This window comes from Talpa occidentalis, unplaced genomic scaffold, assembly GCF_014898055.3.
Source record: "Talpa occidentalis isolate TD23 unplaced genomic scaffold, MPIMG_talOcc4v2.1 talOcc4.3, whole genome shotgun sequence".
Taxonomy (NCBI): Eukaryota; Metazoa; Chordata; class Mammalia; order Eulipotyphla; family Talpidae; genus Talpa; species Talpa occidentalis.
The window spans coordinates 16,280,603-16,297,804 of NW_023603184.1; the positions used below are offsets into that span (position 1 = coordinate 16,280,603).

The following is a 17,202-nucleotide window of genomic DNA, read 5'->3' on the forward strand; positions in this document are numbered from 1 at the left end:
AAATACTCTGCTAAGCTTTCTTTGTATATGTTTTGTAAACATGATCATTGCTACTATTAATAATAATACTAGTGCTTACTTTGTAAAGTGTTTTTGATTAAGTAACAAATGCCAGATTTTTCCACATGCTTAGCACATAAATACTCAATAAATATTAATATACTGCTCCCGAGAATACACCTCATTTTCTCACTTGGGGTCTTAAAGGCTGATAAATAAAACTAAGAAATACCAGAGCAGGTCAAAATATCACTTTTTAAATATAAAGGCAATGCTGGAGCATTTTATTTATTGTAAGAGCTAAAAGTATCTGTGAATTGAGCCCCCAAATTAGTTGGACTTATGCTCCCAGGCACAGATGATGCTAAATCAGGGTGAGCCTCCCAATAAAGGAGAGGTATAAGAAGAAAAGAGCTGTCCAGGTGACATTTATAGTCTGAAAGAATAGCAAATCACTCATGTTATCAAGCTTTAGCAATTAATAGTTAGCTGTTACCTCTATAAAATAGCACATATGCAAATATTCAAAAAGAATATGTAAATGATGTATTTAACATATTTTGCCTGATTTCAATTTCTATTATCCCTATCTATGTAAATAATATATTGTTATGAAAACCTCCCCTCAAACTAAAACCTTTTGTGATGACATTATGCCTCCATAAAAATTATAGTTCAAATGAATTCATTTCCCCAAGACCATTAGAATCAAATTGACAAAAACCAATAATGCATAATGTGTTTTATTCTTTCCTATATTCTATTCTTGGCTCACAACACTGTAAATGATAAACTATTGGTGAACAATATTAGTGTTCTAAATGTGTCATAAATAAAATATCTATTGAAATATTATCAATAAGAATTTATGTATCATAAATTAATGTCTGCACTTCATGAATAGAATTGGCCAAAAACTGTATTTAGCGTAAGTTTCTTTTATGATTTTTCTGCTACCACTCTGGTCTTTTCCATAACAAGTAACTATATGACATTGTCCTCTTACTCATTGGCTGATTGATTCAATTATGTTCGAATTCACATCCATAAATTGCAGATGAGTGCTTATTAGGTGCTTGGAGTTCTGGTTGCCCTGAAAAGTCATCACTACCACATGCTTTTATTGTTGGATGTGTTTCTATAAGCTTGAGGTACAAAAGCAAAAATGCTTTATCCTCTTCAAGCACAGAATTATTTTCAAAACGTTTTGTTCGTAGTCTAGAAATCTACTTACTAAGAATCTTTGGCAACAAAATTAGGATTCAGAGCTTCATTTTGGTATTTCTATTATTGTATCCACCTGAGTATTAACTTTCTCAGAGAAGCCTTCTCTGACACCTCAGACTAGGTCAACCACCCCAGTTACATGCTTTTGTAGACCCTGGATTTCTCTGGCATGCCACAATTGCTATCAATTATTGGTGTAATGATTTCATTTATATCTGCCTTCCCTTAACTTTAGGCAAGGACTCAGTCTTTAACATGTTTGTATTTGCATCATCCAGCACAATGTCTGATCTGTAGCTGGTGCCCAGCCAAGGTTTCTGGAAGGAATACAAAAGAGTAGACTTTAATTTCACTTAAGAAATTTAGAGATCAGTATGAGGCCCACAGAAAAAGAAAACATTTTCATGACTTTTAAACCTCTTTTATAATGATTTTAACTGGTCTGGTTGAAAAGAAAAATTCAAACTTCTACACTTATTAAATTACACCTGTGATTCTTTAAAATATAGCATTCTAAAAAATATTTTCTTTTCCCACAGCTTCTTAACAGCCTATAGGGCATCACAGAGGTGGCAAAAACTAATCATACTCATGGGGTATTATTAAATAGAAAAAAAAGGCCTCCTGTCTCTTGGGTTAATATTATTTTAGAAATATTTAATCTCCAGGCTGCTAAGCTAATTGTGGGGGAAAGCCTTATTATTAGTGAAGAGAACAAAACATATGTTCCATGACTGGAAGAGATGATAGGCTATATAGGTCATAGATTCTATTTGACTAAATTACCACTGAACCATATCATAGATGAGAGGCTGGGGCTAGTGTGGAAGTCAGTACGTTAGCTCTTTTCCATCTGTACAGTGAGTATGCATATTCTGAGTATTTAAAGACTCCAGCTCCCATATGAAGAGGCATTGTTAGATATTATTACCTTAGGCATCTTTGCTTTTATGATATATTTAGTATTTTAGCTTATGCTCCCAAGTGGAATGATTTATGCATAGAAAGTCAAACCAATTTATTTGAAATTTGAAAACCCATCATCAGAAACAACATTTCCAGGGACTTCTTTCCCCAGGGCGCCGAGTAGCAGCATGTCAGCCGGCCACCATGGTTTCCAACAAAAGCCCTGTGCAGCCTGTGGTGGTGGAAGGAGGCTGGATGGAGCAGACTCAAGAGGAAATTAAACTCATGGAGCTTATAAGACATACAGAGGTACGTTCTTTAGGACTCCAGACATTAAAGACGTTGCCTCTTTCCTATGCTTTTAAAGTACAGTATTGAATTTTAAAATTATGCTATTAATATATTCTCAGCATTTGGTCAGTTATAACCACATAAGCATATGCCAAGCATTGAGTTGGCATTTGGAGAGTAGCTATCTAAAAGACAGCCAGCTCATATGAAAGTCTGTTTTGTTTGAATGGAGACCAGGAATTATGACCTTAGCAAAGAAGAGAAAAAGGCCCAGTGGATATGTACAAATGTAATTATAATAAGTATAGTCAAGTTGAGCCTTATGGCTTCATTGCTCATTACTCCTAAGGGTATATCTTGATATGTAAAAAGAGCAAGGAGCAAAATACTAATTGCAATGGAGACATTCAAAAGTGAGGAATTCAAAAAGCAGTTTTAGTCCAATTGGTTAATCAGTCAGGATTGCCAGACATAAAAAAGTCGAGAAGAGAAAGGTCAGCTGTTGAGAGAGGATTGGGGATAGAGACATGGGGAAAACTTTTTGCTTTGTGAAGTTTTCATCAAAATGATATGTTCTTATATAATAGGGTTTCTCAAATCATGAAATGTGTTCAATCTAAATCTTAGGCGTGTGCTCAAGTCAAGGTTACCAGAAAAAAAGAAATTGACATTGCTAGAAATATGACTTCATGCCAAGCTAAGAAGGATAAATCACTGACCAGGGAATGAATGCAAAGCATTGAACTAGGACATGCTTGAAGTAGGATGAAAAGCTGCCTGGCAGGAATCTGGCAAAGTAAGAGGGTGGCTGCTGCATTTTAAAAGACAGCGAGTAACAACTTAAACAACAATCATACACACCCCCTCAAGCATTTCTTGGTAAAAGGAAATGATGTTGTGATTCTAATCAAAAACTCATTTGTTAGATGCAGAAAAATTATTCAGTAACAGAAACACCATGTAGAAGACCAGAAACACATCTTACTCATTTCTCCAAATCATAAATGAAAGTCAAGTGCTTTGCCAAAATAAGTGCCTTACTATTATTACTCTAATGATTATTATTGCCTTTAGTGATTCAATGAAGGAGGGGAAATTTACAGAAGAGTCAGTGACACGGGAGGGTAATGCACTTCCTAATGTTTTTTTCAATATAATTTGCAATTTTAAGATAGTTCTATCTTTCATCATGTTTTTCACACACAATAAATAGACAATTCTCTAAACATGGCATTCTCTGGAATTTTTCTCAACAGGCCCACCTTTCTGAAATCCAGGAACTGCAATCCAAGAGAAATTCTCCAGTTGCAACTAAGGGTATTGCTCACAAAAAGAGCAGCCTTTATAAACAACCAAATGCAAAACGAGTATGGGTTTATCTAAATGGAGGCAGACCTGAAGATGGCACTTATGCCTGGGGCAAAACTATTACCGAGGTAATTCTTGTGTGAAAAGGAATGTTTCAGAGTGTTTCAAATCTCAACTCTGACATTTCTGGATTGTTTGGTCAAATTATATTACTTCTCTAAACTTCATTTTCTCATCTGAAAAATGGGAATAATACTTCCCTCACATTTTTTGGCATGATGATTAAGTGAGCTTGTATGTATGAAAACGTAAGTCCAACACTGTGTGATATGTGGGTCAGAACATGACACTTATCCAGCAGAGGACAGTGACAGTTATACCCATTGCAGCCAAAGAGTAAACTGTTAAGTATCTAACATATTTTTCATGCTTCATTTTATTTTTAAATATTTATTTTATTTATTTATTCATGCAAGAACTGGGGTATAGGCCAGAGGGATGAGAGGATTCGCCAGAGACAGAGTGGGGAACACAACAGGCAGATCTACTGAAATACACTGCTGAGGGGAGTAGTGGGCGAGACAGGAAAGGTCTGCTGTGCCATGTGGGTTAGCTCCCCCGCCAGGGATTGAACTCATGCCATAGTGACTGGCAATAGCTTGATAGCACTGAGACTTTATTTATTTGTTTTTAAAGATTTATTTATTTGTGCATACAAGAGCTGGTGCACAGGCCAGAGATGCGGGGTGTGAGGGATGTGAGAGGATCCACCAGAGATAGAGTGGGGAACAGAACAGGCAGAGTGACTGAAATACATTGCTGAGGGGAGCCGTGGGTGAGACAGGAGAGGTCTGCCTCACCATGTGGGTTTCTCCCTGGCCGGCCAGGGATTGAACTCGTTCTGCAGAGGCAAACTACTTCATAGTGCGGTGCTTAACTCCTTGTGCCACCAGGGTGGCTGAGACTTTAATCCCTGCACCTTCTTGCTTCACTTTAAACCCAGTTCACAAAACATTTTTCCCCCTCAGGAATTACTCAATAGATATATTTTATGTGGAGAAAAAAACATTACAGAAAACATATTATTACTACACAGAGTCCTTAAAAGTATGCCATATTTCTGAAACTAAGATATTGATTAAGGAAAAGGTGGGTAGCCATTTATTGTTGGCAATGTCAAGGATGTAATCCTAAACTTTGACATTTGTCTTAATATATAAATAAAAACAAGCCACATAAAAAATGGACTTTGTTAGTTTTTTTTTTTTTTTAAGTCTCATCTATTGAAGTGATATCTTGAATAGTTGTTAGGCTTTTTTATTTTGTGAAATATTTTTGTAAATTTTTCTGGGACAAGAGAAAGTCACACAGAGATGAGGTGTTGTATGGGACAAAGGGAGAGACACGGCTGTACAGTGTACTGTCCTAGAAAAGTTGATGGGTGCTGATGAGGACACCTAGAACAGCAGGGGCACCTTGAGTTCTCCTCCTAAAGAGGAGTTCGGTTTCAAATTGTGAAGGAAACCACTCCTTTTTTTGAGAGGAACTTCAAATTAGAACAATTCATAAATTGTGAATTTGAAGCAAAAAATCATGCCCCAGGATTTGAGAACCAATTTGCTGTACCTGATAGAGTTAAAAATCTGGAAAATGCTTATTCAAAACTAGTAATACAAGTAAAAGAACTCACAGACGTGGTGGGAAATAAGAAAATGCTCTAAAAGGAGAGTGAAAGTTTTTCAAGAGAAGACATCCTAGAAAACATGAAATATTTCTTCCTTGCTTGTTCTTCAAAAATCACAGCATTCATATTATAGATGCTAAGTCATGAAAAGCACTCAACTAGAACTGATAAAATAGTGAGGGAATAAGAAATGTACAAATAGGTAAAGGGTAGAGCAAGGATGATAAGACAAAAAGATACGTTATCAAACTCAGGATAGCAAAAACTTACGGTAAGTTTTTTTTTTAAAAAAATTACATATATCTAGTAGAGGGATGACTTTTTGATTTATGTGACTCTCAGTGTAGCATCTAAAAGGCATAATAATATTATCCCACAATAATAAATAGTATTATCCCACGATAATATATTTTGTATGCACTTTGTACATGAAGGGCACTGTGCTGGAAGATGTAAAGTACTATTCTAATTTATGTATGTGAAAAGACTGTAAACCTCAGAGTGTGGTATAATTGACAGGTTGGCATCAATAGTAGCGGTAGCAGTAGAAGGAATAAACTATCACATGGCCTATGCTCTCATTACATTAATTTTTCAGATTGGCACTTGAAAATAGGTCCAAGGTTCATTGGTGTGTAGAGAAATGAGTACTCTCACACTGATGGAAGTATACATTTTGGGGGAGATAATAAGGCTATCCATATTGTAAGAAAATATACTTCTAGAATTTTATTTTAAGGATATGTTCATGAATTTATGCAACAATGATTTGGTAAGAATATTCATAACAGAACTATTTCTGGCAGCAATAGGTTAGGAATAATTTAATCACTGAGTTGCAAGTTAGTTAATAAATATAGTATATAAGATGGAATACTGGAATTCAATATTGACTTTAGAAAGAATAATAAGGATATTCAAGATATACTAAGTGAAAGATGCATAATATAAATCATGTGGAGTAGGATTCTATCAACATACACATTTACTCCTAGAGAAAAAAGACTGGAAGGATTTTCTTTTGGGGAAGCATTTTTTTTGGATGGTTTTATTGCTTACCGAATAATTGTGGTGTTTCTTCCTCATTTATTTTTCTATGTGTTCTATATTTTGTTGTGATGAACACAGATTTTCTTAGTAAGAAAAAAATCATTTGCTAAGGAAGCAGACGGTCCTCTTAGAGGAGTCATAACAACATGTTACACAGGTGACATTAGTAGTACAGGCAGGAGGCTCAGTGGGGGTTCAGAAGAGGTGAACACTGTGGCCACCTGGGGTGAAGGAAAAAGGCTCCACAGAGGGATCATTCAAGGCCTCTGTTGGAACTTGAGTTAGGGGATAAGATTCAACATCTTAGGGAGAATAAGCATCAGCAAGAATGAGGGGCACTGTGCACAAAGGAATGGGTGAGAATTCATAAAATGTGTTAGATAGATGACTTTTAGACTGTGAAATAGGGAGACAGACATATAACTGGAGCAATTAGATGAGTCTATTCCAGTAGATATAACAAAATATCATAGACTGGGTGACTTAAGCAATAGAAATTTACTTTCTCAGACTCCTGGAGACCGAAAATTCAGACCAAGGTGTCAGAAGGGGGTGGTTTCCAATGTAGCCTCTCTTTCTGGCTTGTAGAATATCACTTTCTCACTTCTCATTGTCCTCACATAGCCTTTTTTTTCTGCACATATGGAGAAAAATTTCCAGTGTCTCTACCTTCTTTTTAGGACACCACCCTATGGGATTAATGACCACCCATATGATTTCATTTAACCCTGATGATCTCTGTAAGCCCCTTTATTCCAAATTCAGTTGCATTAGCTTCAACATATGAGTTTGGGGAGGACACAATTCAGTTTCCTAATTTTTAGATTAAAGTGCTTGAGCCACTAACTGTCTCTGAATAAAATAATAGCATGTTGAAAGCAATGTTTCTGGGAGAGAAATATGACCTCAGTGTGTAGGAAGATACTTGGGAAATGTCTAGAATGTTTTCTGTATATTATTTCTTCCTTTATTTTACTTTTAAAACTGCTCTTTCTAATCTCTCCTTTCTTTTACATGCTATTTTTTGCTTTAAGGAACCTGCATGATACTCTTTGCCTATCACTTAGAAATGTATCCTTTCAGGCTGTCAGGATGTAAGAATAATGGACTATGTGTATGAAACAAATAGATAACTGGAAGAATAGGATTCAGATTTCACTGGGGGAACCTGGCTAATGACACGAATTCCAAAGAAGTTCAGAGTTTCAATGGTTGGTATTTTCACCAGAAGAATGAGGAACAGGACACATTTCAAAGTCCTTCACTCAGCTTCTCGTCTTGAAACCCCAGATGGTACTTGAATCCCATCTAATGCAGACTTTTCTCAACTTCTTTCATTGCTGTGGCTATTCTGGATGATTTAACTGTATTCTTCCCACCCACTCTTTGAACTTTGCTCGTGCAGCTCTCATCTCCAACTGGTGTAGGCTCATCTGTCATCAGTGCACCAAGGCGGCTCCCTCTCCAGGGTCAGTGGCTCTTCAACATCTTTCTTTGATTTATGATTGCCCAGGCCCCTCCTTCTATGGTCCCAAAGCATTTTTCTTCTCCTATGCATGCAACATTTCTCTGATTCTACAGAATCTCAAAATCAGTGTGTTCTCTCTCAGACACAGTTCTGAATGCATGAGCAGAAGCCGCAGAAGGAGAAACACGTCCTTTTAATTTGCAGAGGCAAGTAACTCATCCCTGCAGGGAAGATGAAGAGCTCCAAGATGTCTCTGTTCCCCACCCTCAGAAAATATAATCTGTGGAGACTTAAGCTCACATCATAGATTATACATCTAAGTCTTTTTTTATGTGAAAAAAGAAGACTTCTTTCTTAGAATTGGAGAGTCAGTGAAATTTTATAATTTTTATAAGGTATCCCATTTTAAAATAATTGCTATTTGTAGTTGGTTGATCTTACGAGAGAGAACTGGTTCATAAGCACAGTATTTGGTCAATTGCTGCCCACTGGCTGTCACTTAGCAGGAAGGATGGGTGCACCATAGACCACTCTTCCACCGCTCTTTTCTGATTGTCTCACCCTATTGAGGGGACAAAATAGTGCTTGAAAACTGCACTCTCCGAAGTGCTTTGTCTGCACTCAGACTTTCTCATCTTGTTTCCTATTACTGATTCATTTTCCAGACGCAGAATGCCATTATGTGCCTAGGTCCTCCCCTGCCAGGCTGCCTAGCTGTGTACTGTAGTTCCTAAATAGAGCTATGCAAATAATTATTGGTGGTAATTTCAGGCGCACGCATACCTGTTTCCTGCATTTTGGCAGAGCAGGTGTTTGGCCTGTATGGTCAGTAATAATCACATAGGCAGGTGTGTGGGAACTTCTTACTTTCTTCCTGTTTAGGGGTCTTGGAGCATGTTGACTAATCTTTCTAGCCCTGTTGACATTTTGCATGTGTATATGTGTTTTATGAATGTTTCTAGGACAACTGAGAGAAATTAAATAAGGACCTTCCAGATAGTTGTAAAGCTTATTAATTAAAAAAGAAAAGACTTTCTTTCTTAGAATTGGAGAGACAGAGACATCTTGGATCACAACTTTGATTTTGTAGTTGAAGAAACTTTCTCATAGTGAAGTGGACTGACTTTGTCTAAGGTCAAGCAGAAGCTAGAGCTCACCCAGGTCTCCTCGCTTCCAGGATGGTGTGTTTGTCCTTCTTGTTCCTTGCTCATTGAAGGAAAAATAGAGAACTGCCAGGGATGATCCCCTGAAGAGCATGGTGGCTCCTCATTGTTTAGGGAACTTTCACATATTCTTCTTATCCTTCTGTACCTCTGCCTAACAGTAAGAAGTGGAATGAATATTCAAATTAGGATGATCATAGTTCTCATCAAAGAGTTTCTTCTCTGGTACTTAATTATGCTGTGACTTCCCACCTTCCAATATGGCTGTCCCTTTATATTTCAGCTGCTGGATGACTGCTCTTCTCGTCTCAAAATGCCCCAACCCGCCAGAACACTGTACACACCACACGGAGAGCTGATTCAATCATGGGATGACATAGAGCGAGACATGGTCATCTGTGTGTCTGCAGGAGATAGCTTTGTGACCCAAAAAGGTATGAGTGGCAGTTCTTTTCCATCACATTTTTAAAGAAGTAAGGCATTCAGTCTTTTATTCAGAGAGCTTACTTATGAATTTTAAATCCCATGATGATTTTTAGTAAATGTGCTCCTCTGCACTTTTCTGCTTCATGTTACTAAAGTTAAGTTTATTTATTTATGTGCTGGAACCTCACTGGTAACACTGTTTGCTCCAAAAGATTCAAGCTTCTGTTACTCTTGAGCCTTATCCAACAAGTTATTGTAGAAGTACTAAAGGGCGTCATTTGAAGGCTTTCTTTCCCTTAGTATGAACCTTGAGGAAAGTGAGATTCCACTGACTTCCTACTTGCCAAGTTATTTAAAACTTAACATTTTATTGGGACCTCCCTGGTGGCGCATAGAGTTAAGTCTCAGCACTATGAAGCTATCGGCAGCCATTGCCACATGAGTTCAATTCCCTGGGCCAGGGAGTGATCCACATGGTGCAGCAGACCTCTCCTGTCTCACCTACTGCTCCCCTCGCAGTGTATTTCAGTAGTTCTACCTGTTCTGCTCTCCACTCTGTCTCCGGTGAATCCTCTCACCCTCCTGCACCTCTGGCATACACCCCATCTCTTGTATGCATTAATAAATAAATTTAAAAAAAACTTCACAGCTTATTAATAGCAACTATATTGTTTGTGGGTTTCCTTTTTCAGTATTATGTTTGTTTTAGTAGCTTATCTATTACTTGATGCTCTTCCCTGATAAATTATAAAAATTGAGAGAACACATAATTTTTATTAACTCTTGTCCTTTATCTTATTTATCCTGAAAGATTTAAATCCTCTTTCTGTGGGTAGGTATGTATTAGCAAAAACATTTTCAGGAAATTCTGAAAAAAGCTGATATCATTTTGAAGGAAATTGAAAGATTAGGAAGTGAATTACCTGGGAACCCTAAAATCACTAATGCTAGATTATTTATTTTAAAAGTCTATGAAATTATCATTATTATCATATATATAATTACTATCTTATATCTTATATATAAGGTATAATAACCAAAAACTTTAAATAGTTACAATTGTATTTTTACATTTAGCCCAGAAGGGAAAATGTATATGAACAAAGACTAAAAAGTAGGAAGACAATAATTTATTGAGATACCTAGCACAGTTCTGAGTGATGCTACGAATATTCCTCCAACACCACCCAACATCATGAAAGAAGGTTCAGTCTGTATTGTTTCCATTACCTAATGCCCCACTCTTGGTGACCCTCACTGTCTGGTTACATACCAACTGAGGCTCTTATCAGCAAGTATTAGTTGACTTGCTTAATGTGTTGTGAAAGTGTCTACCCTTTGCAAAAATCAAAGTCAGGGTTCCTTCCCGGAGAGAGTGTTCAATCTAAGCATGTGAGCACTTTTGAGATATTACAAAACAGTTGAATAGAAAGCAAACAAGGGGTGCAGTAGGCAGAACATTTCCAGTCCCTTCAATATCCAGGCTTAATGGTTCAAACTCTTGGATAGACTTCTGTTGTCTGGAACCCACCAACCTGGGCTAACTGAGTTCACTGGGCCTGTCAGATAAATAAAACTAAATTGGTTTCAGGCATTCTAGCCAAAAGGGTATCCAAAACAGAGAGAAATGCGGGCTGCCTTCCCAGAAGCAAGCTTATTACCAATTTCAAAAAAGTCATGAAGGGAAGACAGAAAATTGGTAAGGCAAATATTATCATCATTGCCATGTTCCTCCATGTTAGTTCTTTGGATCTTTGACAAAGCTATGTAGATAAACATTCATGTTTGCATCTTCAACCTTTTAATCACATGGTTTTACTATGATGTGAAAGTTGATTCTTTTCCTTTGAAAGTAGGTCCCCATTTTACCTTCATGGTGAAAGGAGCAGTGGTTTTTTCCAATTGTCTAAATTCTTTTCAGCAGGTGATATAAGTTCCAGGAAATCTGACTGATAGCAAAGAATCTAATTTAGTTGTTCTTTAGAAACTTATTTTGTTATAGGAGTTGCAATTATATTTTTTTTCCAAAATAGTTAAGTTAGAAATAATCATTTAGTAGAAGTCTAAATATTCAGGATGCTTTGAATAAGAAAGAAGAGAAAGCTACTAGCATGTATACATTTATGAAGGGACAGGTGATTAATCATTCCACTTATAATATTTCTGTGACCTACTGTCTTAATAACTGTTCAGTAGAAAATAAGGCAGCCTGGGAGTTTCAAAACTAAATACTATATAATAACTTGTTTTATGTTCTATAACATAAAAACATTCAGCATGAGGAAGTTACACGTCAAAGAATCACATTGGGTTTTTCTAAAAATTAAAATGCTTTGGCAAAACAAATCAGACACTGTTAGAATAGTTTCTTTCACACAAATCCCCAACAAAATTAAAAGAGTGTTTTATGCAATTTGTCATCAAATGTAAGTACTGTTCTCATTGCTGTGCATACCATCTTTTTAGTAGGTTCAGTTTTTAGACCACTCTTAGGTTGGCATCAAATTTAGGCTTTATAAAAAGCCTGGAAGGAAGCCCTCATAGCAACTGCCATTCTGTAGAAATCCAAAGAATGTCAACACGTATCTGATGTGATAAGCAGTGAAGTGTGGGATGAGAGTCCAGCATGGGAGTCAAGGATTTCTGAGGGATCTTCAAGTTTTTTATCATCCTAGACTTTTAATTATTTTCTATAAATACTTTGACTTGTCTATTAAAATTATGTGTGTGTGTATATATATATATATATTATTATTTTTTTTAAACAGAGTTAAAGCAACTAATGGACATCAGAGCAAATTATGCCAGAATCCGAAGGCTGCAGGACCCTCAAGCCACAGACATCATGGTGTCGCCGTCCACAAAGCTGCTATCTCTGGTATGTCGCCACAGTTAATTCCTGTCAGAACCATTATATTTCATTCTGTATTTCATTGGGGTAGCTATGCCTACATTCTCATGCACACACTATAATATGATGATTATTCATCTTAATTTTATGCAGTCTCTTTTAAAAGTTATTACCCTCTACATTTTATATAGAGTGGCATTTAATGCCTCAAATCTGTTCTTGGAAAGGTAATAAAATTAGATAAAGCAATGCCAGTAAAATAACTATTTTAGGTGTATTTTCTCCCAGAAAAAAAAAAAAACTGATTTTAATTCAAAAAATGTAAGCACACATAAAATATTCGATAACAAATGTTTCTGATCACCTAATACTAAATTTGACCCAAACTGAATTTTTCTGGCTTAACCTCCATATTTGCCAATTTCCCATGTTAAAATCCTACGTTAGCTGAATGAAAATGAAATGGCTGGTGGCCACCCAACACCACATGAATGGATCTTTCCTCCTCCAATTTCCCTTCTGTTTGGCCGGTAGTTACACTGAAGGATTCTCGATGGAGCACAGCTAGGTGCTGTTCATGAGGATGCAACTGAATAATTGTTGACATTTATTCATTAATGAAAAGTGATAGGCTGTGTCCTTATTACAGAAAATTAGGGAAAAGATTTCTGCACTACTTAAAAAAAAATACTCATACAAAGACTGTCTTTTTTTTTAAGGGACCAATTCTAAAACTTAGCAATACTAAAACTACCAGTCTTACAGGAAAAGAAATTACCTATTAGTTTCTTCTTGCAAAGGAGAAAGGATCATTAAAAATAATAATAACGAGAGTGATAAGTCAGAGTTTGGTTTCTGTACCTAGTGGAAAATTTCCAGAGAAATGCTCTTCTTTCTCTTTCTCTGAAAGCCACTCACAGCTCTGGCTGAATATAAATTGCAGCCTAGCTAGGTGTGTACAGAATGGCTCAGCTGGGCTCACTCCACAATCCACCACTTTAATGTGATGCAGGGAGGCAGTAGATCATTTCTACTGAAGGGGCTCTTGGTAATCTTTTCCAAAGGCCCAGTATTTACTCCTAGTCTGCAAATCAGTAGGGCTGCATGAATAAATTCCTGCTGCCTCTGACACCTCTAAAAGCAGAGCGCACTGAAGTGAAATTTCACATGTTACATCAACAGCAGCTTGCCCTTTTGCAGGCGTTTTCTACATGTTGAGTGATGTTAGTGAGGGGAGGGCTTTCCCAAACAGCTCTGCGACACCTAGGAGAAAAAGATCGCACGTGACCTCCGTTTTTCTTTTTCTGCTTTTAACAAGAAAGTTGAAACAGAGGTTAAAGAACTTGCTTCCTGGTTAGAAAGTGGGCCAACGGGGTTCTTACCTGCGGGGCTTCTTTTTCCAACCACTGGATCACCACAGGACTGTTTATTTTTTCAAAATTCCTTGAAAACAAAGGCATTTCTGTAGGTGCAAAAATACCTATCACTTTGCTGCCAAGGAAAAGTTGATTTGCTATGAAAATGGCATAATTTCACCCTGGATCAAATGTGCAAATTCTTGTGAAGTCTTCAGTGTTGCATGTGAATACGCTCTAAGCGAAAATTGGTAATATCACACAACGCTGTATTGAGCACCAGGAGACATAAGGCAAAACTCTTAACTGAACTTTTCTATTACTAGTAAATGGGATTTTAGATGTAATATAACAGTCATCAACACATCACATTTTACCAGCAAGGTGGTGACACCCACTCTGTGGATGGCGGCTGGCCCGGCTAGCTTGACAGTTCATAGCCACTTTTAACTTAGCCTAAGAACAGCCACTCTTTCTTTATTGCTGAGCCTTCCACTGTGGTTGGCTGGAACATGGAGTGGGGAACTGTTACTCCATCTTTAGCAAGGACTATAGGATAAGAATGTTGCAATTCTGTTCAACCCCCCTGGGCTTTTAATAAACCCAGTCTGTTCCTTGGGGGATCTGTTTATCAAATTTGAATCAGCCTCATATGTATAAGTCAGATTTCAATATTTTTCTATCAACTGGAAACCATTTATTATTAAGTACTAAAGCAACCATCCCCAAGCCCACGGTCTTCTGTAGAAATTTATTTCCTGCTAGTTCACAAACGCCCTTAAGGTGATCCAGATGTTAATCAACAGCCTACCAGCACTTGTGATTGTCCTCAGGAGGATTCTTCTGCTCCACCTTTAACATTTTATGCCTGATTGAGTGTTGGGGTGGAAGTGCCTCTTTCTAATCTAGCTAACTCAAAGAAATAGGCTTGAAAGTTTGACAAGCATTTTGAGATTAACTGACAGCATTTATAAATAAGAAGCATTTATCTGAGTGCTTATGTCAGCTTTATAAAATGGGACACATTAGGACTGATTCAAAATGCAGAATTTGTTTTCTAAGTGATAACCCTGAATTTCCATTTTGTTCTTGATTGTTTGTAATAACAAAATATTTTGTGTGTGAATCAAGAAGACAAAGCAACCAATAAACAAAGCAGAAACAAAAAGAAATTTGTTCTCTTCCTGGAAAATCACTTAGTAATTGTGGCCCGTGGCTGTTGCAGCTTTTGTGAGCTAACCTTTAATAATAATAGCCCAGGTGTTTTGAGTGCCATTGAGATTCTTGATTCACTGAGGCTGCAGTTTATTTTCTGACATCATTTGGAAGGGAGCAATCAAAACACACAGTCTGTGTTATTCCAGATTATCACAAAATCAGATGCAAATGTCCTCAGTTAAATGGAGTTTGGCCCTAACAGAGATTCTCAGTTGTTTTCATTAAACCAGTGGCTCTAATTCCCTGCTGCCTGTGAGTACATCTCAACTCCTCCTCAGGTTAGAGAAGGAAAAAAAATAGCAGCAGTGTTAGTCTCAACACAATAAACTAGAATTCTACATAAGTGGCATGGTTTTGGGCTGCTTGGACTTACATAACTGCAAGGCAAGATCAACAGAGACCACTCAGGCAAGTGCTGATGAAAGTAAATGGACCGACCTCATAATAGGGGCTGTGCAGAGGAGGCCTGCTGCCAGCTAGAGTGCTTGCTAACTCTGCGAATCTGCAATGTGAAAATACTATCCATAGGCTGTCACCCTGTACTGTATGTGCAAATAGAAATATATGAGGAGACATGAAGCACTTTTGCCCATGGATCAACTGGATGGAGGGAGGGAGAAAGAAAGGAAACAGGAAATTATATTTATATGGCAAGGAAAGTGATTCTGAATTAGAGGTGCTATCACTCATTGTGTGCTGTATTCCTCTGCCAGTTTGAGGGTAAATAGAAGGTTCAGTCAACATGCTGGGCCTATTAGGGCCTAGCCTGTCAGTACTAGAAGTCTTGAACTTGGGAATTGATATGGGGTTTTAGCCTGGGTGTAGAGGCTCACTCAGACCAAGGGAGACATTTGGGTGGTTAGTCTCTAGGCACCACCACTGGGTAGCTGTGTTTTAAAAAGAAATTTCCCAAAGGCATACTTTCCTTAAATAGCCCTGCAGATTGCAGGAGAGAGATGGGAGAGAGGAGGGACCCTCCCCAGATATTCTAGGGTTAGTGCCCCAAATGTATGCGATTTGAATTTGTCTTTTTATTTCTACCCTTCTGTTTTGCAACCAACCCAGGCCAGGTAGGTTCACCATCAGTTCTAACAGTTTCAGAGAACTTTAGGGCCCTTGGCATCATCTTCACGGGTTTTAATAGTAAACAGAGGAAATAAGCCAGCAGGGAGACAGCAACTTGAGCCCCCTCCCCCGGGGTGACGCCCCTCTTTAGCCCCTTCCTCCTTGGCACAGGTGTGCACACTTGCACACTCATGCACACCACACATGCTCCAGGTGTCCACAAACAGGCAAGCATACCCCACACCCACACACCTTCTGAGTTAACACGATCAAGGCCACAGGTGACAGCCAGGAGGCAAGTGGTGTAGAAAGCCTGATATACTCACCTTACACCTTCTCTCCCTCTTTCTTCTCTCACTCTTTTCTCCTCAATCTCCTCTGCCTTTCTCTTCTTATAGGTCTTTAAATCCCATATTTCATTATTTATTTATTTATTTATTTATTTATTTATTTATACAAGCACTGGGTACAGTCAGAAGCGCGGGAGGGTGAGAGAATTCACCAGAGCCAGAGCGGGGAGCAGAGCAGGCAGAAGGACCGAAGTACACTGCTGAGGGGAGCAGCGGGCGGCAGGAGAGGTCTGCGCGCCATGTGGGACCCTCCTCCGGTGGCCGGGGAGCAGCCGGGGATCGAACCGGCGCTGCAGAGGCTGCGGGCAGCTTTGCAACCCAGCGCTCAACCGCTGTGCCACCGGGGAGGCCCCATATTTCATTTTAAAAACAATCCTCCCGGGACCAACTTGTGGACCAGCCAGGGATGCTACCTTAGAACGCTTCTCAAACTTTAATGTGCTGAAGAAACATCTGGGGCAGGGCAAAATACACAGTCCCAGATGCTGGCCCAATGATTCTTAGTCTCTACACCTGAGGTTGGGTTGGAAGTTTGCTCTTAACCTGCCCCTGAGACTCATCCACCACCAAGGCTCCCATAGTCCTCCATGGTAGCCCCCTGTGCTAAGTACCAGTTTCAGGAACACTGTTGACCCTTTTCCTTGTGTTCAGGGGCTGCGAAGGCAAAGAACCATTTGCTGTATGTGTTCTCATCACCATTTCCTTGAGAAACAATGGAAATATTCTTGGGTGGGGACTAACTATCCAGAAATTGTAACCAAGACCATAGATGATGCAGGTAAACAAGTGAGTTGGAGGTGCTGGAGCTTCCCGTGCTAATTAAGCTGCCTCCAGGGCTGA

The 17,202-nt window shown here is 38.3% G+C and overlaps 1 protein-coding gene across 1 annotated transcript in view; it reads left to right on the forward strand.

Annotated features, from left to right (window-relative positions):
• Positions 1–12,543, forward strand: part of DCDC1 (doublecortin domain containing 1) — a 333,033-nt gene extending 320,490 nt beyond the window's left edge. Inside the window, exons 36-39 of the mRNA XM_054699296.1 lie at positions 2,306–2,442; positions 3,681–3,860; positions 9,381–9,531; positions 12,292–12,543. Coding sequence (XP_054555271.1) covers positions 2,306–2,442; positions 3,681–3,860; positions 9,381–9,531; positions 12,292–12,419 — 596 coding nt within the window. The 3' untranslated portion in view covers positions 12,420–12,543. The remainder of the gene's footprint in view (positions 1–2,305; positions 2,443–3,680; positions 3,861–9,380; positions 9,532–12,291) is intronic.
• The last annotated feature ends 4,659 nt before the right edge of the window (positions 12,544–17,202 follow it).